Source organism: Harmonia axyridis, chromosome 1 (genome assembly GCF_914767665.1).
Source record: "Harmonia axyridis chromosome 1, icHarAxyr1.1, whole genome shotgun sequence".
NCBI lineage: Eukaryota > Metazoa > Arthropoda > Insecta > Coleoptera > Coccinellidae > Harmonia > Harmonia axyridis.
Genome location: NC_059501.1, coordinates 22,187,297 through 22,208,064, shown reverse-complemented (window position 1 = coordinate 22,208,064; position 20,768 = coordinate 22,187,297). Strand labels below are relative to the sequence as shown.

At 34.7% G+C, this 20,768-nt stretch overlaps 3 protein-coding genes across 3 annotated transcripts; 1 reads left to right on the top strand and 2 right to left on the bottom strand.

Annotated features, from left to right (window-relative positions):
- The first annotated feature begins 689 nt into the window (after positions 1 to 689).
- Positions 690 to 1,781, top strand: LOC123688889 (sporozoite surface protein 2-like). Its single transcript, XM_045627626.1, has 2 exons — positions 690 to 828; positions 1,454 to 1,781. Exons 1-2 carry the CDS (start codon positions 820 to 822, stop codon positions 1,724 to 1,726), a joined length of 282 nt encoding a protein of 93 aa, XP_045483582.1. The 5' UTR covers positions 690 to 819; the 3' UTR covers positions 1,727 to 1,781.
- A 1,152-nt stretch (positions 1,782 to 2,933) lies between these two features.
- Positions 2,934 to 14,767, bottom strand: LOC123688888 (DNA mismatch repair protein Mlh3-like). Its single transcript, XM_045627625.1, has 8 exons — positions 14,401 to 14,767; positions 11,046 to 14,253; positions 8,206 to 8,424; positions 7,887 to 8,153; positions 7,144 to 7,325; positions 5,024 to 5,150; positions 3,389 to 3,537; positions 2,934 to 3,324 (listed from the first exon to the last, which is right to left on the bottom strand). Exons 1-8 carry the CDS (start codon positions 14,488 to 14,490, stop codon positions 3,286 to 3,288), a joined length of 4,281 nt encoding a protein of 1,426 aa, XP_045483581.1. The 5' UTR covers positions 14,491 to 14,767; the 3' UTR covers positions 2,934 to 3,285.
- Positions 14,768 to 17,972: 3,205 nt separating this feature from the next.
- LOC123688890 (rabenosyn-5) lies at positions 17,973 to 20,118 on the bottom strand. Its single transcript, XM_045627627.1, has 4 exons — positions 19,802 to 20,118; positions 19,317 to 19,730; positions 18,801 to 19,024; positions 17,973 to 18,581 (listed from the first exon to the last, which is right to left on the bottom strand). The coding sequence occupies exons 1-4, from the start codon at positions 19,935 to 19,937 to the stop codon at positions 18,042 to 18,044; spliced, it is 1,314 nt and encodes a 437-aa protein (XP_045483583.1). The 5' UTR covers positions 19,938 to 20,118; the 3' UTR covers positions 17,973 to 18,041.
- Between the last annotated feature and the right edge of the window lie 650 nt (positions 20,119 to 20,768).

The window sequence follows — 20,768 nt, the reverse complement described above, 5'->3', positions numbered from 1 at the left end:
ATATTTTATTAGATTCAAGATCTGGTAAAATGAGGGATACAATTGGTTTTGTTGATAAAGCTACGAGAATTTTTTTTTTGTAATTCAAAAAATTTTGACTTTTTCATTCGTAAAAATTTAAATTTCTGAGAGGGTAAAGAGCCATCATGTCAATTCCAAAAGTTTATTAATGGATTTAAGTTTTGAAATACGAAAATTTAAAAAAAACTTACCTTGAACATGGTGAAGGAATGAATGAAATTTTGTGGAGATTAACTTCACAATGATTTCCGATCTACGCAAAATTTTCTTTTATACATTTTTTCCATTAAACCTCTCTCTTCACACCAGCAATCACAAATTTGTATCGAAATGTGTTCATTGTTTTGATTTTATTGCTTCAATCGAGTAAATTATATCAAATTAACACTAAAGTGTCAATTCGGAAATGCTTTGAGTATAATTGAAATTCTAGAGTTACAATCTGATATCAGAATATTATCGGTAATTAAGTTTTATTGTCTTCATATTCAGCTGTCCTACTTCAGGTTGATTGCAACATTTATGAATTTCAGCTTATTTCGTATATGATGACAGGGGCATCCGAAAATCAAATCATCACTTGATAATCGGTATAATCTACGGAAGAAAGGAATACTCACATATCACAATTAAAGAATAATAAAAACATGAGAAGGGGTAGAAATTTATCTGTTTGCCTTACTGGGTATTCACGAAGTACACTACAGGACCAGAGTATAAAAGATTCGTTGACTTCTTAGAGTTTCAGTTCCATTTTATCATCAATCCTAAGAACATTGACTTGAATCGTGCATAAAAATGGCCAAAGTAAGTTTTTACATTCCAATTTTTTTGCTTAAGGTTTGATGATCAATTAATTCTTATACTACAGTTATTTGGTGTAAAAATGAGGTTATCTGGAAAACTTTCCGGAAGTTTTCAAAATTGCGATGTGCTTTTTCAGAATTTCAACTTTACCATCTAGTATTTTTTACATTTACAAGAAATGAGTTTCTGGAGCTGGAGTCTCGAGAATCGTAACAGTAATTACTGTAATTAGCCCATTTTTGTTTTTGTTTAAAGACATTTTTACATTAATAAGAGCATAAGATCAAGAAGAACTAGTTCTCCAGCTTTAGCAATGATCTCTGGATTATGTTCGGACAGAGTTATCTCTTCGATATGAAACCAACTGACTGAATGTTAAAGAGTTAAAGTTATGCTGTTGCACCCTAATCTTTTAACGTGCGATCAATTTTCTTGCTTATAAATAACATGAAGGACGAGAAAGCATATTGTAGGTAACGCCCGATATTAATTCATGAAATTGAATGAAATTATATGTTTTTGCTCTGAATACTTCCGGATATTATTAGTTTCCACGCTCTATACATGAGAAATATGTACCTATACAAAAATAACGCACAATGAATAATATTTTTTCAATTTGCAGATTTTCATCATTTGCTCAGCTTTCATCCTTGCTATGGTTGGACTGAGTTCATCTCAAACTTTACCTTCACCAGCAGCACCAAATGCTTTTCAAGCAGGAATCAATCCCTACAATCCATACAATCCCTATAACCCAAATCCATATAACCCATACAACCCTTACAATCAATACAATCCCTATAACCCAAATCCATATAATCCTTATCAGAATCAGATTTATCAACCTGGACAAAACGCATTACCTGGAAGAAATGCCCAAGTCCCAACTGCTTAATGGAACTGAGAAATTTGATGGAAGATTCTTAAACTCAAATAAATAATTAATATACCCAAAACTCGATTTATTATTTTCATCCTATATCCAATTCAATGTAGTGTGAATTGAAACATAAGATTACCATTGCAAACTACTTAATGTTATCATATTATTAGAGCTCGAAAGAGATCTTTCTGGTGGAATACATGCGGACAGACCAAAAGGTACCTATGTGTTCTGTCCCTCACTCAGAGTAATAAACATCTATACTACATATACTACTACTATACTAACTGACCTAAGAAACTGCAACACCTAGAAGGAGCTGTTTATATTTAACAAATTTTTTGGTAAAACATAGAAAGTATAGCAAGGAGAAGATGCTTGAAATTTGAAGGAAAAAACAAAGGGTTTACAATTTTTTTTTATAAATTTGTTGTTAATGTGTTTGCTCACCGCGATTATCTATACACTCTCCAACACGTCGCGGTATTGATGCAATAAGATGGTCTTTTTTTCTTGATGGATACTATCACCAAGCTATCTGCACTTCATGTCTCAGAGCCGCCAAACTCCGTGGAGGCTGGGGTAAATTTTCAAGCCTTCTACCCATGATGTCCCAAATATGCTCTATAGGTGAAAGATCGGGGGATCTGGGCGGCCATGGCAAAAGATTCACACGGGTCGCTTCGAAAAAGTTTAAAGTAACTCTGGCAACATGAGGTCGGGCATTACCTTGCTGAAATATTGAATTCTCGAGCCGGTTAAGGTAAGGGAGAACATATGGCTCCACTATTTCTTGAAGGTAACGCAGCGCTGTCATGGTACCTCGAATAAAGACTAAAGGTGACCTACTTGCATGTGCAATAGCACCCCATACCATAACGGCTACTGTCCGGTGTACATGACGCTCAACATCAAACTGAGGTTCACGTCTTTCTCCCTGACGTCGTCTAACCCTTCTTCGGACATCATGTGCACCCAAGGATAAACGAGATTCATCAGAAAAGACGACCTGATGCCGTTTCACATTCCAATGTTGACGTTCTCTGCATCACTGTAATTGTTCACGATTTTTTCTCCAAATTCAATCCTTTACTTCTTGCTATACTATTTATGTTTTACCAAAAAAATTTAAAATTTAAACAGCTGCTTCTGGGTATTGCAGTTTCTTTGTCAGTTAGTATATGTTCAATTCAGATTAAAATTTCATCTTTCTCAAAGTGGATTCCATCATACTGAAAGCAATAATAACAAACGGCCAGTCAAAATTCCAAAGCAGGTATAAGACAAAATATCAAATTGCTCGCTGTTTTCTTCAAAAAAACACTATATTATTTGAATAAAAAAAGTGAAACAGTTATAAGTTAGTATGTGCAACAAAACCAGCTAAAACGATCCATGATAACAATTGATGAACCGTCAATAAAAAGTGAACATAACAAGTAAACGCTTTTAATCAACTAAATTTGGACAAAAAATAAATTTATAGTTTCGTACAACATTATATTCTTGACTAGTTTAATTAATAAACCAATAATAAATAGAAACCATAATAATCTTCATTTTTATCCTATTCAAGACAGTTTCAAACTTCTCAAGTTAGGTTTTTCTATCTAAAAAAGAAATAAGATATATAACCAGAATTGTATGTATATTTTATTTGGCATGTGAACCTACCTTTTCTCTGAAGGTGTCGTCAAAAGTTATTAGTGGAACTAATGTAGGTCTTCCATGAGCACATTGGAAGGGTAAAATGCATTTTGATAATTCTTCAATTAATTTTTTCATATCGTCTTGCGACAAGATTTCTCCAAATTTTATCGAACCTTCAACATTTTTATCTATATCAAGATCTGTCTATGATATACCGAAATATCTAGCTTTCAGTTTATTATTTTCAATGATAAAGGTTTTAATTTTCTTCATAAAACGAAATCGCTGAACTCAATGAAAAACATGGCAAATTTTAAACTTATTTAGATTTAGCTTCAAAGGAAAATAATACTCAGTGAAAACGAAAAATAAAAATTTGACAATAATTTCGATGGCTCGAATATACAAATAATTGTAAAAGATATTTACACGAATTTGAGTACAAAAACCTATTGCTGCAAAACATTGATCATCTTAAGCTGCGTTTTCACCAGGTGCGATTCTCTCGCGAAATAATTTCGCGAGGGAATACGCTCTATAGGTGATGACGTCACACTTCGCCATTTTAGTTCTCCTGTCAGTGTTCGGAATCCAAACAAATTGTCAATCAAATTAGTACGTTGTCGTTGAAGAAATTGGCTTATTTTGTTAAATAAGATTATTTAAGGAACGATTTTGCTATTAATTGATAGATAGAAGACAGAAGGTACGAGGTTAATGCCAGTAAGTTCGAACTTGAGGCTCAACTAATAAACACGGCTTTATACAATATCTGGTGAATGATACAGGATTCAAATTTAATGCTATTAACCTTGTTCTTCTGTCTATCAATTAATACTCCTATTTATGAAAATGAGCCAATTCCTTCAACGACGCCGTACTAATTTGAATGACAATTTATTTGTTTGGATTCCGAACACTGACAGGAGCACCAAAAATGGCGGTGTGTGACGTCACACTAATAAAGCGTATTTGCGCTCCCTCACCCCTCACCGGTGGGTACCCATAGTTTCGTGAGGGATGAACTAAGAAGAGGTCAACAATAAAAAAAAATTCAAACGAAATAAAACAAAAGATGTGTGGGTGAAATTAGTTCTGAACATTGCTTTTTTATTTGTATAGCAAAAGGTAAGGTGGCTCCCTTAAGGACTCGCCTCACTCGCGCAATATTTCGAGCTGAATTGCGCTCTGTTTTTGGGAAGAGCGAAATTTCCATCGGGCGAGTAAGTTTCGCTCGAGTGTCTTTCGCGAGGGAGCTTCGCAAACGTAAATCCAGCTTGAAGCTAGATCTAGATCAAGATCCAAGATTTTCGAGGCAAAAAAAAAACAGATTTAAAATATCAACTAAAATACCAACCCTGAAAATTTCAAGTTTCTAGATTTTTCCGTTCGAGAGTTATTGTGTTTACGGAAGGGACGGAGGAACTGAATTGAACTTGACAAGGGATTATACATGAATGAATCGAAACTTAGGAAATGACTTGCGATATTGGCCTTATTTCGCAAAAATAATTTGACGGTAGAGTCATCTAGTTTGACAATCATTTTCACGAAACAACCTATATATAATCTAATACATAATTTCAGTTCTATCATTTTGCTGCAGATATAATTTCAGGTTAAATATATCAAATAAATTAAAAAAATTGAAAATCTCACCTCTACAAGCCTCCATATTTATGATTTCGTTCATCATTTTCGGTAGTCCTGTCAAGACTCCTCTAGTATGTTTCACATGATCCAAAATCTCTCTTATAAAAAGTTGTAGCAATTTTGGAAGTGGACACTGCAAAACAAAAACCGGAAAAAATCTTAATATGGAAAATGTTATCGAATAATTTGTTTTTTGAGCGCCTGCTCCCCAAACAGTGCGCTAATTCGTCGCGATATTTCCCTGATGACGAATCCGTGGTTAAATTCAATTCACTGCGTCCGTTCGTCCGTCAATAGCATAACTCTTGAACGTAGGAACGTAGAGACTTGAAATTTTCAATGTACACTGATCAACAATTGCTAGGGATCACTTATGAACTTCTCTTCATTTGTATTTTTTTCAAGTTATCTCGTGAATATCTGTACATTATATGTTCTCTAAGGAAAAAGTAAGATGTTTTGAGTTGATTATATCAAAGTCTTCCTCACTTCATCGGCTCTTGTTCACAAAATCGATTATTATCTGTAGGCTGTTACAGGTGGAGTGAAAAGCAATGTGGTATTAAATATCCTTCATCAAGAAGACTCATTAAACTTTTATAATGTGGTATTTGTTATTAAATCTGTTTTTTTCTCTCGTTCAAACACATAAGGTGACAATAATTGAAGAAATGAGAACAATATCAGCTTATCAGTCATGCCGACAAGACGTTTGGCTCCTGTGCAACTGGACCAAATCATACGGTGGATACAGGAAGGTTTGTCCCAGCGAGAAGTGTCCCGGCGGTTGAATGTTTCGCAAAGTGTCGTGAGTCGGGCTTGGAATAGGTTAATCCAAAACGACTCAGTAGCTTATGTTCATGGGGGAGGTCGGCAGCGCAGTACAACAGCTGCCCAAGATCGTCTTTTGATCCTCAATGCTAGGAGAAATCCCACTTACCTGGCGTCGCGGCTCAATAGATCACTGAGAGTTGCAACAGGAGTTCTAATTTCGAACAAGAGTGTAAGACGACGACTACATGTTCGTGGTTTGAGAGCACGTAGGAGGGTACAACATCCCCGTTTGAATAGGGAACACCGGGTTCATCGACGGCAATGGGCAGAGGAGCACCGCAATTGGACACTTGAAGATTGGGGCCGATGTTTATTTACGGATGAGTCTAGATTTCGTTTGGTCAACTCCGATGGACGTATTCTTGCTTGGAGGAAAAGAGGTCGAAGGTATGCAGAACAGTTTATGGTACCCACAACAGCTTTTGGCGGAGGTTCTATATGTGTATGGGGAGGCATTTGTTTGAACCAACGCACAGAGTTGGTTGTTCTGCAGAACACCACCATGACCAGCCAGAGATATCACGATATGATTATTGAACCCATAATTGTTCCGTTTGCGGCTGCCGTGGGCGAGAATTTCATTTTAATTGACGATAATGCCTGTCCACACCGTAGTCGTCTGGTTAATGAAGCGCTAGAAACTCATGCTATTGATAGGATGGACTGGCCAGCTCGCTCTCCAGAGATGAATTGCATCGAACATGTCTGGTCTGGGATGTCTAGACAATTGTCAACCTTAGAACAACCGATCAATAACCTGGAGGACCTTTCTAACGCTTTACGGGATATTTGGACGAATTTGCCCCAAAATTTTATAAATCGTTTGATCGAAAGTATGCCTCGTAGGGTAGAATGCTTGAGACGAGCTCGTGGGGGACCAACTAGGTACTAGCTTCACCGAAACTTCAGCTTTGTTGTGGTTTCATCATAAAATTTTTATGTTATTCAAACACAGAATTTTGAGTGTTCCTAATAAAGTCTTTTTTTCTCTCCAACTTTCCATTTTTTCATTCTTTTCTCAAGTGAACCATTTTATCAACTGAAAATACTCTGATATCTGACTAAATTTATAATCTTGAAGCGAATATTTCAGAAATAAATTTAGAACAAGTAAGTGATCCCTATCAATTGTTGAGCAGTGTATATTCAATGAATATCGAATGCAAATTCTAAATTACGAATTTGATTGAAATGTTCATTCAGATGTTGAATAATAATTTCAAGCTCAATTTAGATGTTACGTCCGATAGCTCAGTATAATGACATATGACTGGATATACCTACAAGTTTACCTCTTTAGTAATTTTATTCAGGAAACATGAAGGAATTTTATGGACAGTTATCCCATTTTTCAACAAGTTGAAGTGGATTCCGATATCATCGAGATATTTTTTATGCTTCCCCACTAGTTCCACATCGGTTTGATTCATGAATAACGTAACTTTTTCACAAGTTGAACTTTTTCCTTCATATTCTAAAAAAAAACAACCACAATCAAACATAGGTGGATAAATCAGATTTTTCATACATATTTTATGATGATCAACTACAGTGTTTATAGTTTTAATAGCTATTTAAAGGAAACAATATTATTTGTGAGAAATTTTCCCTATAATATGAAAATGGAGATATTAGGATTATTCTATCTATCGAAAAAATCAGAAATTTCGTGATTTTGGAACACGCAACGCAACAATCTCTTAATCTCTATGTCAAAGGTAGGCGCCACTGGTATTTGCCTTATTGAAGTATCGAAGTCATAGCGTGCTGTGAAAAAGGCCCAAATGTTGTGCGCGCTAACACTCTTAGCAGCAATATTTTTGGTTGAGCGTGCATTTCTATGATATTTGGACCTTGAGCCATCAGATCGTGTATATTCAAATTTTTTCACTGTCTTACCAATTCATAGAAACTATCTGAATATAATATGTTTGACAGGGTCTTTTATTTGTGTTAATGTTTGAATGGAAATGTGAAACAAGTGAGCAGAGGCTTCTGATGAATCAAATTAAGGTCTCAATTAGTGAAAAGTTACCTTTGAGTAAAGCCTCAAGCCTTATGCGTTCATGTACAGCGTGTTGGTCGAAAAGAATCAACTGAAATTTTCTCTCATCAATTGCAGCAATGAATTTCCTGTCTATTTGTCCGATAACCTTCAAATCTTTCAGTACCATTTTGCTGAATTTATGATTGTGAGAGGTTTGTATGGCGAATTTAGACATTCTCGTCTTCAGATTGGGGACTTCTTTTTCATATTCATTTACCCTCTTCCTATATAAATTGTCGAAGAATTTTTTCGGATCTGAAAACAGAGACTGTTCAAATGGTGTCTTAAGATCGTTTAAAAAACACACCGCATCCTTTAAAGCATTTTTCCCATTTGACAAGTCCAAGGTCATCCACATAAGATTTCAGAATTTCATCTTGAAGTTTTTTCTTGGATGTGGGGCTCAAGCTTTTTTCTAATTTCTGATCTGGTATCAGAATTGGTGACAAACCTTTTGGTAAGAACTCCATTCTTTCTTTCAGGATGTAAATATCTTCTTTTGTTGGGTGCAAAAATGAAGTCATTCCTGAACAAAAAAAATTACCTGAATTTCAGAAATCGGTCATATAGCATTAGTTTAGAACACTGACTCAAAAAACGAAAGGAATTGATTTTAATCGAGATATTTTCAATTATGGCCAAATGGTTTCGCCAATAAGCAAAATTGCTGTATATAACGGGTGTTTTTTTTCGTGGTATATAACTTTAAGTTGGCATTACTGTTCAAGATGGCGACCGATTTAACAGCTGTCAAGTGATTTATTCTCAGTTTGGTTTGGCAATTCATCATGAATAGACTCACGTCTGAACAATGCTTGCAAATAGTGAAATTTCATTTCTAAAATAATGGTTCTGTGCGGAATACGTATCGCCCACAACGTCCATTTTATTTTGTTTAGCGATGTAGCGCACTTTTGGTTGAATGGCTACGTCAACAAACAAAACTGCCGCATTTGTAGTGAAGCTAATCCTCAAGTGTATGTCGAAACACCGTTACATCTAGAAAAACTGACTGTTTGGTGCACTTTATGGGCTGGTGGAATCTTTGGTACTTCTTCGAAAACGATGATGGCCAGAACGTTGCAGTCAATGGTGATCGGATTAGAGCCATTATTACTAACTTTTTCATTCCTGAATTGAACAACCATGAAGGCCAGGAGCTGTGGTTCCAACAAGACGGCGCAACATGTCACACAGCCGTGCCACAATCGTTTTATTGAAAGACACGTTTGGTGACCGCCTAATTTCACGTTTTGGACCTGTGAATTGGCCTCCAAGATCTTGTGATTTAACACCGCTAGACTACTTTCTGTCGGGCTATGTAAAGTCATTGGTCTATGCGGATAAGTCACAAACCCTTGACCATTTGGAAGACAACATTCGCGGTGTTATTGCCGATATACGGCCACAAATGTTGGAAAAAGTAATCGAAAATTGGACGTCCAGATTGGACTACATCCTAGCCAGCCGTGGCGGTCATGTGCCAGAAATCATATTTAAAATTTAATACCACAAGATTATCTTGCGGATAAATGAAATTCATGTCAATCGAATAATCCATCGTTGTTTTATTGCAATTTAAAGTTCTATAGCTCTAAAAAAAACACCTTTATATGGGGGACAACGTTTGGTTCCAACAAGACGGCGTAACTTGCTATACAGCGCGCTTAGCAATCAATTTACATATTACAAAATCAATTTGCGACTTATCGCCTCTCGATTACTTTTTATGGGGATATGTTAAGTCCTTGGTTGTTGGATTATGCCGACAAATTAGTATCTAACTCTTGAAGCATTGGAAGCTCTTATATTCAAGCCACCATTGACGCCATACTGCCAGATTTATTGGACAAAGTTGAAAAAAATTGGAATGATCAAATAGACTATCAGGCCAATTGAAAATTCCCCGGTCTGATGCACAGATGGCAGTGCTGATATTAAATCCATATGATTTTTAGTTAGTACCAACCTTCAAACGATATGTGTCAAAATTTGACATCAATCAAACCATCAGTTTGTGAGATAATGCGTTGTGAGTGTAGCTACTTTTGTTATTTGGAAAAAGATGGAAAAAAAATTTCGTGTGCTGATAAAATATTGCTTCTTGAAGGGAAAAAATACAGTTGAAGCAAAATCTTGGCTTGATGAAGAGTTTCCGGAGTCTGCAGCAAGAAAATCAACCATCATTGAATGGTATACTAAGTTTGAAAGTGGTGAAATGAGCACCGAAGACGGCGAACGCAATGGACGCCCAAAAGAGGCTTTCACCGACGAAAAAATAAAAAATTTGACAAAATAATTTTGAATGACCGTAAAGTGAAGTTGATCGATATAGCAGACATTGTGAAGATATCATCTGAACGTATACATCATATCATTAAGGAATATTTGTACATGAGAAAGCTGTATGCAAAATGGGTGCCGCGCGAGCTCACAATCGATCAAAATCAACAACGTATTAATGATTCTGAGCAGTTTTTGAAGCTGTTTGAGTGCAAGAAACCTGAATTTTTGCGTCGATAAGCGTCAATGGATGAAACATGGCTCCATCATTTAACTCCGGACTCCAATCGACAGTCAGCTGAGTGGACTGCACACGATGAACCGAATCCAAAGCGAGGAAAAACACAACATTCAGCTGGCAAGGTTATGGCATCAGTATTCTGGGATGCGCAAGGTATAAGATTGATTGATTATCTCCAAAAGGGTCAGACCATCAACAGCGATTATTATAAAGCGTAATTGGATCCTTTAAAGGATGAAAAAACGGCCCCATTTGACGAAAAAATGTACCTACTGTTTCATCAAGACAATGCGCCGTGTCACAAATCAATGAAAACAATGGCAAAATTGCATGAATTGGGCTTCTAATTGCTTCTGCACCCACCGTATTCGCCAGATCTGGCCCCCAGCAACTTTTTCCTGTGCTCAAAAGAATGCTCGCTGGAAACAAATTTAGCGCCAATGAAGAAGTAATCGTCGAAACTGAGGCATATTTCGATGCGAAAGACAAATCGTACTACAAAAATGGTATCGAAAAGTTGGAAGACCGCTGTATCGCCCTCATGTTGAATAATAAAATCGAATTTTGCCAAATTTGTTTTACTATGGTAGACCGGGGACTTTTCAATTGGCATGTTACGTTACCTGTCCTTTTATTGAAGTAGAATACATTTCCTTCTAGATTCGTTTTTTGTATCCATTCATCATCATACAGGCTTACATTACCATCGGCCAAGTTTGTATCCACGTCAACGGTTTTCATCTTTGTGTCCTCATCATCGAGAGTTATAATCAAGTTTGAACTCATAGCTGTACCTACTGCCGTTAAAGTTCTCAACTCTCCATCTTCAACAATTTTGTCATCAATAATATTCTTATCATCGATGTCGAAGCTGATGGCAGAATTGGGAAGAAAAGTTAGATCGTTCTCAGGGTTTCCAAATAATCCATTCCATGGTTTATCAATCATTACTCCTGAAAACAAATCAGGGGATTCACCAATGTTTTCTCTGTTTGGGTGAGTAGTTTTATCGAAGTGAACGTTCATGACTTCAAGAGCGTTGAAAAAATCCTTTTTTCCTGCTTTTACCGGGGACCTCTCTTTAAGATTGTTGTTTAATTCACTTTTTTTCTTCATGAACTTTTTCCATAAAGGACTTCTGCTCTTCTGTTTGTCTTTTTCATCGCGTTCCAAGCTATCTTTAGTGTATTCCTTTGTTTTGTTTTTTTCAATCTGAAAAATTACTTCTTCTTGTGCTTTATAACATGGACTTTTGTTGAGTTTTGAATTCAAAAACAGTTTGTCGATATTTTGCTTCATTCTTTGAATGTTTTGGAGTTTCGTTCGGTCGAAGGGTTCTGTATGAAATTTCTTGAATATTTTATTGGGACATTTTTCTTCCAATATGTTTTCGAGGGTGAAAGACCTGTTGTCACAATATTTTCTCTCGTATTTGAGTTTTTGTTTTGTGAACAAAGGACTTGACGTTTCACGAAAATCCCCGTCTGAAACGTATTTCCTCCAAGTTGTCTTCTTTCTTTCTGTTAAATTCACGAGTGTTGACTTAGGCATTTCATTTTGTTTCTCATTTTTCATTAAATTTTTTTGGGGTATTGAAAGTTTAGGGATTGGACTGAATGGCAAGTTTTTAAAATCGAAATTTCCTGATAACCCATCAACTATACATTCTTTAAGTGCTAATCTTTTTCTTGGATCTTTTCCAGTTTGCGGCCTTTCATCGAAAAGTTCTTTGTTCAGTTCGCCAACATTTTCGAAATTAAAAATATACGATTTATTATAATCAGTTAACAACCCCTTTCTAGTTAAATTCAAAAAACAACAATTGCCTTTCGACAATTCATCGAAACATTTCTTTATATTATTATTTTCAATATATCGCGAATTGTTAATTTTTGACGAACAGAGATTGAATTTGAAATTTTGGTCATTTTGCTGTCCTGTGAACAAAAAATTTTGCCTCATATCGTCGTTTATCGAAAAATTGCATGTTTTCATAAGACCCTGTTGTTTGAAAATCTTCTTTTCCAAATTATTATTATCATCTAGCTTTTTTGCCATATTGAAATAGGGACTCATCAGTGAAATATTTTGCTTTTTCGGTTGATGTCTGTCCTTTTCACCCAAGTATTCCGCTTTTCTCTTGTTATGTTTCGGAATCAAAAATGAAAACTTATCTGAGAAATTGGATTCGCTTTTTTTTCTCCTTTTCAATCTAACAGAAACGGAAATATTTTCATTCAGTTGATGGGTCTTTGTTTTTGTAATATTCTCGAAGAAAATATTAGATTCCATAATTGTTTCTATGGATGTGTTAAATTTACCATCGTCCTCAGGAACTTCAGTAGGTTGTTCTTGAGTATCACCTCTGAATATTTCTGTCGATTTCAGAAACATATACATCAAAAAGTCTTTTCCTTTTTCTTCAGTAGTTGTGAAATTAGAAAAAAGCGTTTCTTCCGGTATTTTTTTCGATATAATATCTTTACAGTTTTTTTCCAACCTGTGGAAGTTTTCTATCATAACTTTATCTGGAATACCTTCGTTGCATGCTGGAACAAAAATCTCATTCTTTTTATGACAAGTCTCTTCCTCACTTTTTATGATTCCGTCCTTTTTCTGTTTTTCGACCTCTTTCATTCCACCAATTGTTGATTTTTCATTTTTTTGCTTACATATTTTGATAGGCAGTGATTTCAATTTATCCTTTTCACATGATTGTTTTTTGCTCGTATGTTTTAATGGTTTAATTTGAGACAGGCTCTGTTCGATTTCGTCCTCACAGGATTTTTCTTTATTGCATTCGTTCCTCTGCAACCAATTCTTAAATCCAAAACCTTTAACTGCACCTTCGAGATCGGAAACTCCACAAATACTTTTTCGTTTTTCAGAAACTTTCTTGATTTCTTGAATCGGTTTCGATTTACCAAGAAAGTTCAGAATCAACTTCTCCAAACAATTTAATATCAAGTCAATGTTTAAGAATTCCACTTTTGCTTCAGAATTTTCGTAAATTATACTATATATTGACAATGGACATTTTATATTTATTAAAAATGTTGGATGAAGATTTTTAATTGATTGTATTTTCGTTACATTTTTGAATAACTCTTTGCAAATGAAAGCTTGCAATTTAGAGTGACGAACTGGACGTTTATTAACAAATATGTGTTGAAAGGACTTATCTGTAACGATTTCTTTCAACAGTAAAGCTTCAATACTAATTTTATCTTTACGTACTTTCATTACAATTGTATCTTCGTATTTTATATCGGGATATAGTCCTGTGAAAGATTTAAGGACGTTGTCACTTTTAGGGCGTTTGAATAACAATTTTCCAGATATATCGTCCCTCAAAGTGAATGAAATTTGGGGATGAATTATAGACATACATTTCAGGAAATTACTTATTTCCTCTATCTCGAATTCTTTTTTCATACGTTTCTGTCTGACGGGCAAATAATAGAAAAAGCCCTCTATTGTAATTGTAGTGCCATCACTTTGTCTATTCTTCGCAAGTGTGACTTTTCCATGTTTTCGGAAATTAATAATTTTCGAGTATGTTCCTTCAGATGCTGTGTGTTTAGAAGTTATGGTGCATATTTTTGATATATTCGAAATGCTCCATAAGCTTTCACCTCTAAAGCCATAGGATTTTGGTTTCTTCTCGAGGTCCGATAAATTTTGACATTTACTGGTTGAATATTTCTGTGCGATTTTTCCCAAGTTTTCTTGAGATATTCCGAAACCATTATCTACAACTTGAATCCTGAATACTGCAGTATTTAGTCTTATTGCAACTGCAGATGATTTAGCATCCAAACTATTCAAAACCTAGAAGAATTAGAATTATATAAAACCTAGAGTATTCTATAAAATATCAATAATGGATAAGACAATGATATTTATTTCATTAAAACTAGTAACTAGGCAATGGAAAATATGAACCATAGATAAAATATATGGATTTGAATAACTTACCAGTTCCGTTACACAGTGTGTTAAATTATTGACGTTGCTGGTGGAACGTATTTTCGATATAACTTCTTCGGAAAGGGGTTTAATATCCATATTGATTGTTGATTCTATGTAGCTTATTTTCGCAAAATATAGTTCAATGAATCATTTGTCACATACGTTTGACAAGAGTAATATTGTAAGTTCACTATTTCATCATCACATCGAAGATAATGTTTTCACAATTCATAAAATGCCTACTAGATCCACTGAGATTAAAGAGTTCCAGAAAAGTTAGTTTTTATTCTTTGGTTTCATGTCCCACGCACAATATAGGTACCTATCTAAGTAGGTATAGATTTCGCGCTGTTAACTCTGGCAAACAATACGTAATATTGGTTGATTTCAATAGCAAATCTTTAAAAACATTTCGAATTGGTATTTAATATCAGAAAAACGAATAAACACCGTAAATGTTACGCTATCTATTATTATTTTTTATTTATCGCGAAATATCTCGATAAAAACTTGGCTAGGCTTGAGGTGTTTTTAGAGTGCTCTTTCATATTCATTCGTGTATTGCGCCTTATACGAGTCCATAAAACTGTATAGGTACCCATGAGTTGTGATTTATCTGGATGTCACAGACAACTATTCTTATTCCAAATAGCACATCCAGTATATTATTGCATCATTAGATAGCTTATTTAATGACAATTTCAGCAATAACTGAATTAAAAATTCAACTGTTATGAAAAAAATGGTTGCTACGAAGACTTACATTTTTTTCAATATTTCTTCAGAAAAAGTTTGTTATGAAAAAATATTTGTGGCCGGGACTATACCGGTTGACTTTAAATGATCTAACCACGTGCTCTCCGCCCTCTATTTCGAAAACGATTCAACATATAGAAAAACTTTCGGAACAAAAGTTGTAGTGAATTTCATTTTCTACAATATTGATAATAACAACAAACAGCAAAAAACCTATAGGAAACGAGATATTTGCAAAAACAGTGGTTCGAGCGATTTCGTGTCATCGAAAATGTCGTTAAAATTATAATTAGACCGTCATCTTAGCAGTCGTAGCATCGTTCTGAAGCTTAGCATCGGTCATAAAACCGTTTTGAACCATTTGTAGAAGACCGGGTTAAAAAAAATCGATGTTTGGATGTCATACATTATGTCCAAGTCCGACGTAAAAAAAACCTCATGAACCTTATTTCCATAAGCGAATCGCAACAAAAAAGACCCATTTCTGAAGCGAATGGTGAATGGACGAAAGCCAAAGAAGCGGCCCAGATAGTGACCAAGCCAGGAGGGTGTTTGCTGAGTGTTTGGTGGAATTGGCAGGGGATACTATGAGCTACATTCCTATGGACAAACGGTCAATTCTGTCCTCTACTCTGAACAACTCCACTATTTGAAGCTGGCGATAGAACAGAAGCGGTCAGAATTATTGAATAGGAGAGGAATCTTGTTTCATCAGAACAACGCCAAGCCGCACACATCTTTGATGATGCGCCAGAAGCTCGGATGAAAAGTTCTTATGCATCCACCCTATAGTCCGGAACTGGCACCAAGTGACTAAGTACCACCAGTTCCTTTCTGTGTCTAGCACGTTTGGGGTTACACAAATTCGCCCTCAATAGAAGCCTGTGAAAATACGAGTAGGTAGTCTGAGTTTTTTACCAATAGAGACAATTATCATGGATGAAATTTTAAAAATAATCTGTAGACAGAGAGATTATAAGATGGGAAATAAAAAACTAAAGGTTATACCTATATGCTATGCGAATGATGTAGAGTTCTCGTAGCAAAAAGTGAAGATGACTTGCAGAGGCTTGTACACAGACCAACACAGTTGCTCAATCTCTTGGGATGATAAAATCTACATCCAAGACTAAATTCATGCCCACGTCCATATAATAACCGCTCAGATGTATAAATTAGTTGTAAATGGGAGGATCATATAACAAGAACAGACTCACTGATACTTAATTCTGCAACATATATTTACAAAAGCATTACAAGACCATTCAGGTATAGCATATGCAGCAGAAACAACACCTGAAAAACGTCAAATAACGGAGGCATCAGAGAAATAAAAATAGTCCGAAGCAAGGTCCTCAGGAAAACATGCCAACCCAGGGCTGTAGCTAAGAGCTTTTCCGAGAGGGTGCGAAGAAACGGATTCAATAAGCGCCCCTCATTTGAATATTTACAAAATATAGGTATTCTTCGCAAACTCTAATAAGAGGTCATCATTGATTCTAAGGAATCCTTTTGAGTTACGTTCCAGACGATATTCGATTTCAAATTTCGATCAATTTTTAGATTCACCAATAAACTAACTATTTGTCTATTCACTAATCACAGTTTAGAATATATGTCACTAATATATTATTATAAGGAGAAGAAGGTTATGCTTCTTTCTTTTCTATTCAACGATTTTGATGTATAGGCGGGGATTCCCCAAATGCCACTAATACGAACCTACAATGTTTATGTTGGTATAACAATAATTATCTCATGCAAGTAGTACCTACTTCCAGTACAATCTGTTTTCATCATGATATTTTGCTATAGTTTTTTAACGATCTTGCGCCCTTTATTGTAATATACTCCAGGGGGGGAAGCACCCCTATCTCTCCTCCCAGTCGTTACTACCCTGTACCAACTTGATGTCCTGATAATTAATGATTTCGAAAGAAAAAAGAAGCGATATTGGAAGAAATGGCTTGAAAATAGCTAAGGCAACGAGGTTGAATGAAAAAATGAAATCAAAGGAATTTAGATATGTGCTGATAGATATATTTTACACTTTTTATTTTCCTTAGACCTGTTTCCTATCAGTACCTGCTAAAATACGGGCTCCTGTGATCATATACATACACGAGGTAACTTGTAAGTCGGGTGGTCAAGTACCACATATTACTAATGGTCTGTGTTGGTACCGATCGACCACATACGAAAAATTTTCTTGAGCATTCATTGATGGCTACCCGAAAGTTTCAAAAAAAGAGCCTCAAGAGAGGGCCGCATTAGAATTTGCGTCGCAAAAAGAATTTTATGTGACGAAGCGCTTAAGGTATTCAATTTCATGTAAGAAAAAAAATTTCGAAAAAAGCACTGAATTCTGGCGCCAAATGCACTCTCGGAGAACTGTATGTGATTAATTATATCATTGTTGTCGCTTAGTAGAAATAGTGAATGCGACAAGATTCAGATAAGCATTTCCCTCATTTAAAGCTTTCATCAAGTTAAAAAAAAAAGTTTGTTTCATCACATGAAAGTGAGACTACAAGAAACATCCTGTACCTCTCATTTTACTGTTGCACTAATTTAGGAACACCATGTATTTTTAACATAAAATTTCAACTGATTTCTCTAATTATTATTATTTGCCAAGAAAAAGCTGTTAACTTCAAAGCAATCAAAATTTTCAAGAAATTACAGAAAATCATCAAATAAAAATAACTTAAATTTGTATTGATTAAAAAAAAATATTCACAGCTTCCAACTGTAATTAAAAAAGCTCGGACTAACAGTAGGATACAATTGAAATGAAATAATAAAATTATTAAATCTATAAATTAATTTTATATAATATTTATTATAAACATGTATATTTTAAATAAAATATTTTTTATTTCTCTTATGTTCTACTTTTGTTCCTGTTCAGAAGTTTGACTTTTTCGATATGCTTCTTTCAACATTTTCAAATTCTCTTCTAGAGATGCAACTTCCTCAAACCTTTGGGCTTTTCTAGCTTGCGCTATATAGTCTCGTACGATATTAATCTGTTCTATTATTGGATCATCTTCAGTTTTCACCGTATTTTCAAGACTAGAGGGAGACCAGCCTGTAGTTACTGTTACCTTTTTTATTCTTATTTGGTTTTTATCTTGTGTAGTTTCTTCATCTGCGAATTTCAGCAAACGATTTTCTTTTATAGCCGCTATCTCTTGTATAGAAGGAAGGGGTGGTAGAGTTAATAGATAATCTTTTATATAATTGGATGTTGCCCTTCGAATACTGTTTTGAAGAGATTGTACTTTGGGATTAAAATCATCTATTGGTAAGTTAGCAATTTTCTTACTGATTGTATCAATTATTTCCGCTTTAGATCCTATAGATGCTTTCAAAGTTTGAGCATCTTGAAGCTGAAAAGTGGCTTCTCCTCCAGTTAGAGAGACATACATCTGAAATAAATATAGTTGATAAATTGGACAATTTTTTTTTCTAATATGAAATAATAAATATAAATTTTATTTGTTAACTGTTATTTTATGCAACCATGCATCATTATCAATCATTAATTAATTAACTGTTATTTTATGCAACCATACATCATTATCAATCAACTCAATAACTCACCAATATCAATGAAATGATATTGATATGTATGGTATTATATTCACCTTCTTATATAGATCAACCATTGATTGAACTTGAGACTTCATTGTCTGGAGGTGAGCATATAATTGAGATATTATTGGTTGCATCATTTGTTCGGCCTGTACAATCCTTCTTTGCTCTATCATACTTGAACAATGAAAACATATCCTGAATTGTTCATTATCTTTCACTTTGATACCTTCTTTATTACCTATGCCTAAGTTCTGTACAGGAGCTACAATACTCTCTGAAAAAATTAGAACAATTTATAAATTGAAAAATGAAACTTGCGAGTTTAATATACTGTAAAATGATATATATAGAATAGAGCAATATCGGCTGACGTTACAAATCAGCTGCTAGGCGGATCTAATAATGCTTCACATGATTAGAATAGAATTGTAATTGATAACAACTACTGACAACTTTTCCGAATCACTGTAACTTGTGCATGTGCTTTATTTTTTACATGTACCCCTGCAGCTGATCAGATCACAGAGTATTGATACCACTCCATTACTTAATTTGAAAATACCTACGAGCTCTTTCAAAAGGAAGAAATGTTGAACAATCATTACACATTACACTCCCACACAATCTACAATGATGCTGTCTTCTGGTAATGTTGAAACTTGCTGCACAAGATGGACATCTTGTTACGGTACTTCCATCTAACCAAGCAACTACTATTTGTTCTTGTTGTTTTCTATCAGTTCCTTCTAATCTCAATAACTTGTCTAATCTAATTATTAATTTGTTTGTTTCTGCAGTTTGATGATCTAACCTCTCACGTCGAATTTCTTTGAATAATTCTAAATGTGATGTAAAGCATCCTGGTGCTTGTGGTTCACTGAATTCCAAGTAGAGATTTTCCAGAGTGAGCTCATTTTTAAAGGTTTCTAAATCTTGTTCATCCAATTTGAGAATTTTTTTCTTAGCTTTTCCATAGAATTCTGAAAAAAAATCAAGTGAGGGGTGGTTCTTTTAATATTTAACAACTTGAAGAAACATTATAATAATTCACCTCTTATGGATTTTAATATATCCTGTTCTTCAGAATGCAAGTCTTGAAAATGGGCAATTAATTTTTGGGGAGAACGAAGATCTTTATGGCAGATAGGGCACAAAAAACCTTCCTGAATAGGAACTGACTCTGCCATTTCTCCTTTGACTATATTATTCAAAAATGAACTATCTTTCCTAACTCATTAGTACTGTGTCCTACATTTTTCAAATCAAGATCAATTCATTATTAATTGAATTACTGTACCGATAAATAAAAATCATAGTTGATGTAGATTTTTCCAACATTCATAGACATAGAATAATATGTCAATGAATAAACACAGATTAGTCTGTGATTAAACACATCTGTGATTTCATATACTAAAATGCGGTAGCTACTTCTACTACGGAGGGTCATCTTGGAATCGAGTACAATATGTTTTTTTAAAATCCTGAGAAACGAAAGGACCTAGGAACTTGAAATTTGCAGGGTAGGTTCGGATCTTGAATGCCACAGTTTGTTAATAGTCAAAATCCGACTAGGGTTTCTATAAATAATTTTCTTTATTTGAATACTACAGGTTCCATCCAAATTTGCATGTAGAATGACCAATTAAAGTGTTGTGCAAAATTTCATGTTGATCAGGTAAACAGAGCCATTAAAAATAAAAAAAAAGAAATACCCAATATTTCCACGAACACATAACCGACGAAGTTGAAATTACTATCACATTAGAACTATGAAAAAATCGAGAGTAGCTTTCGCTACTCGCTAACCATGCGTCAATTACACCTTCGAGGTCATAATTATGTGGTCTTCAAGGGTGCCTTTGCCGCATGAACGAACGAGCGCTCAAAAGCTTCTGACTTTACGTATCAGTGTTTTCATCATTTCTTGATTTCATTTATCCCCCATGCCTTTGAAAAAGTTATTATCAAAGAATTACTATGTAATGTTTCTGATTTTTTTTTTGATATTCTAATAT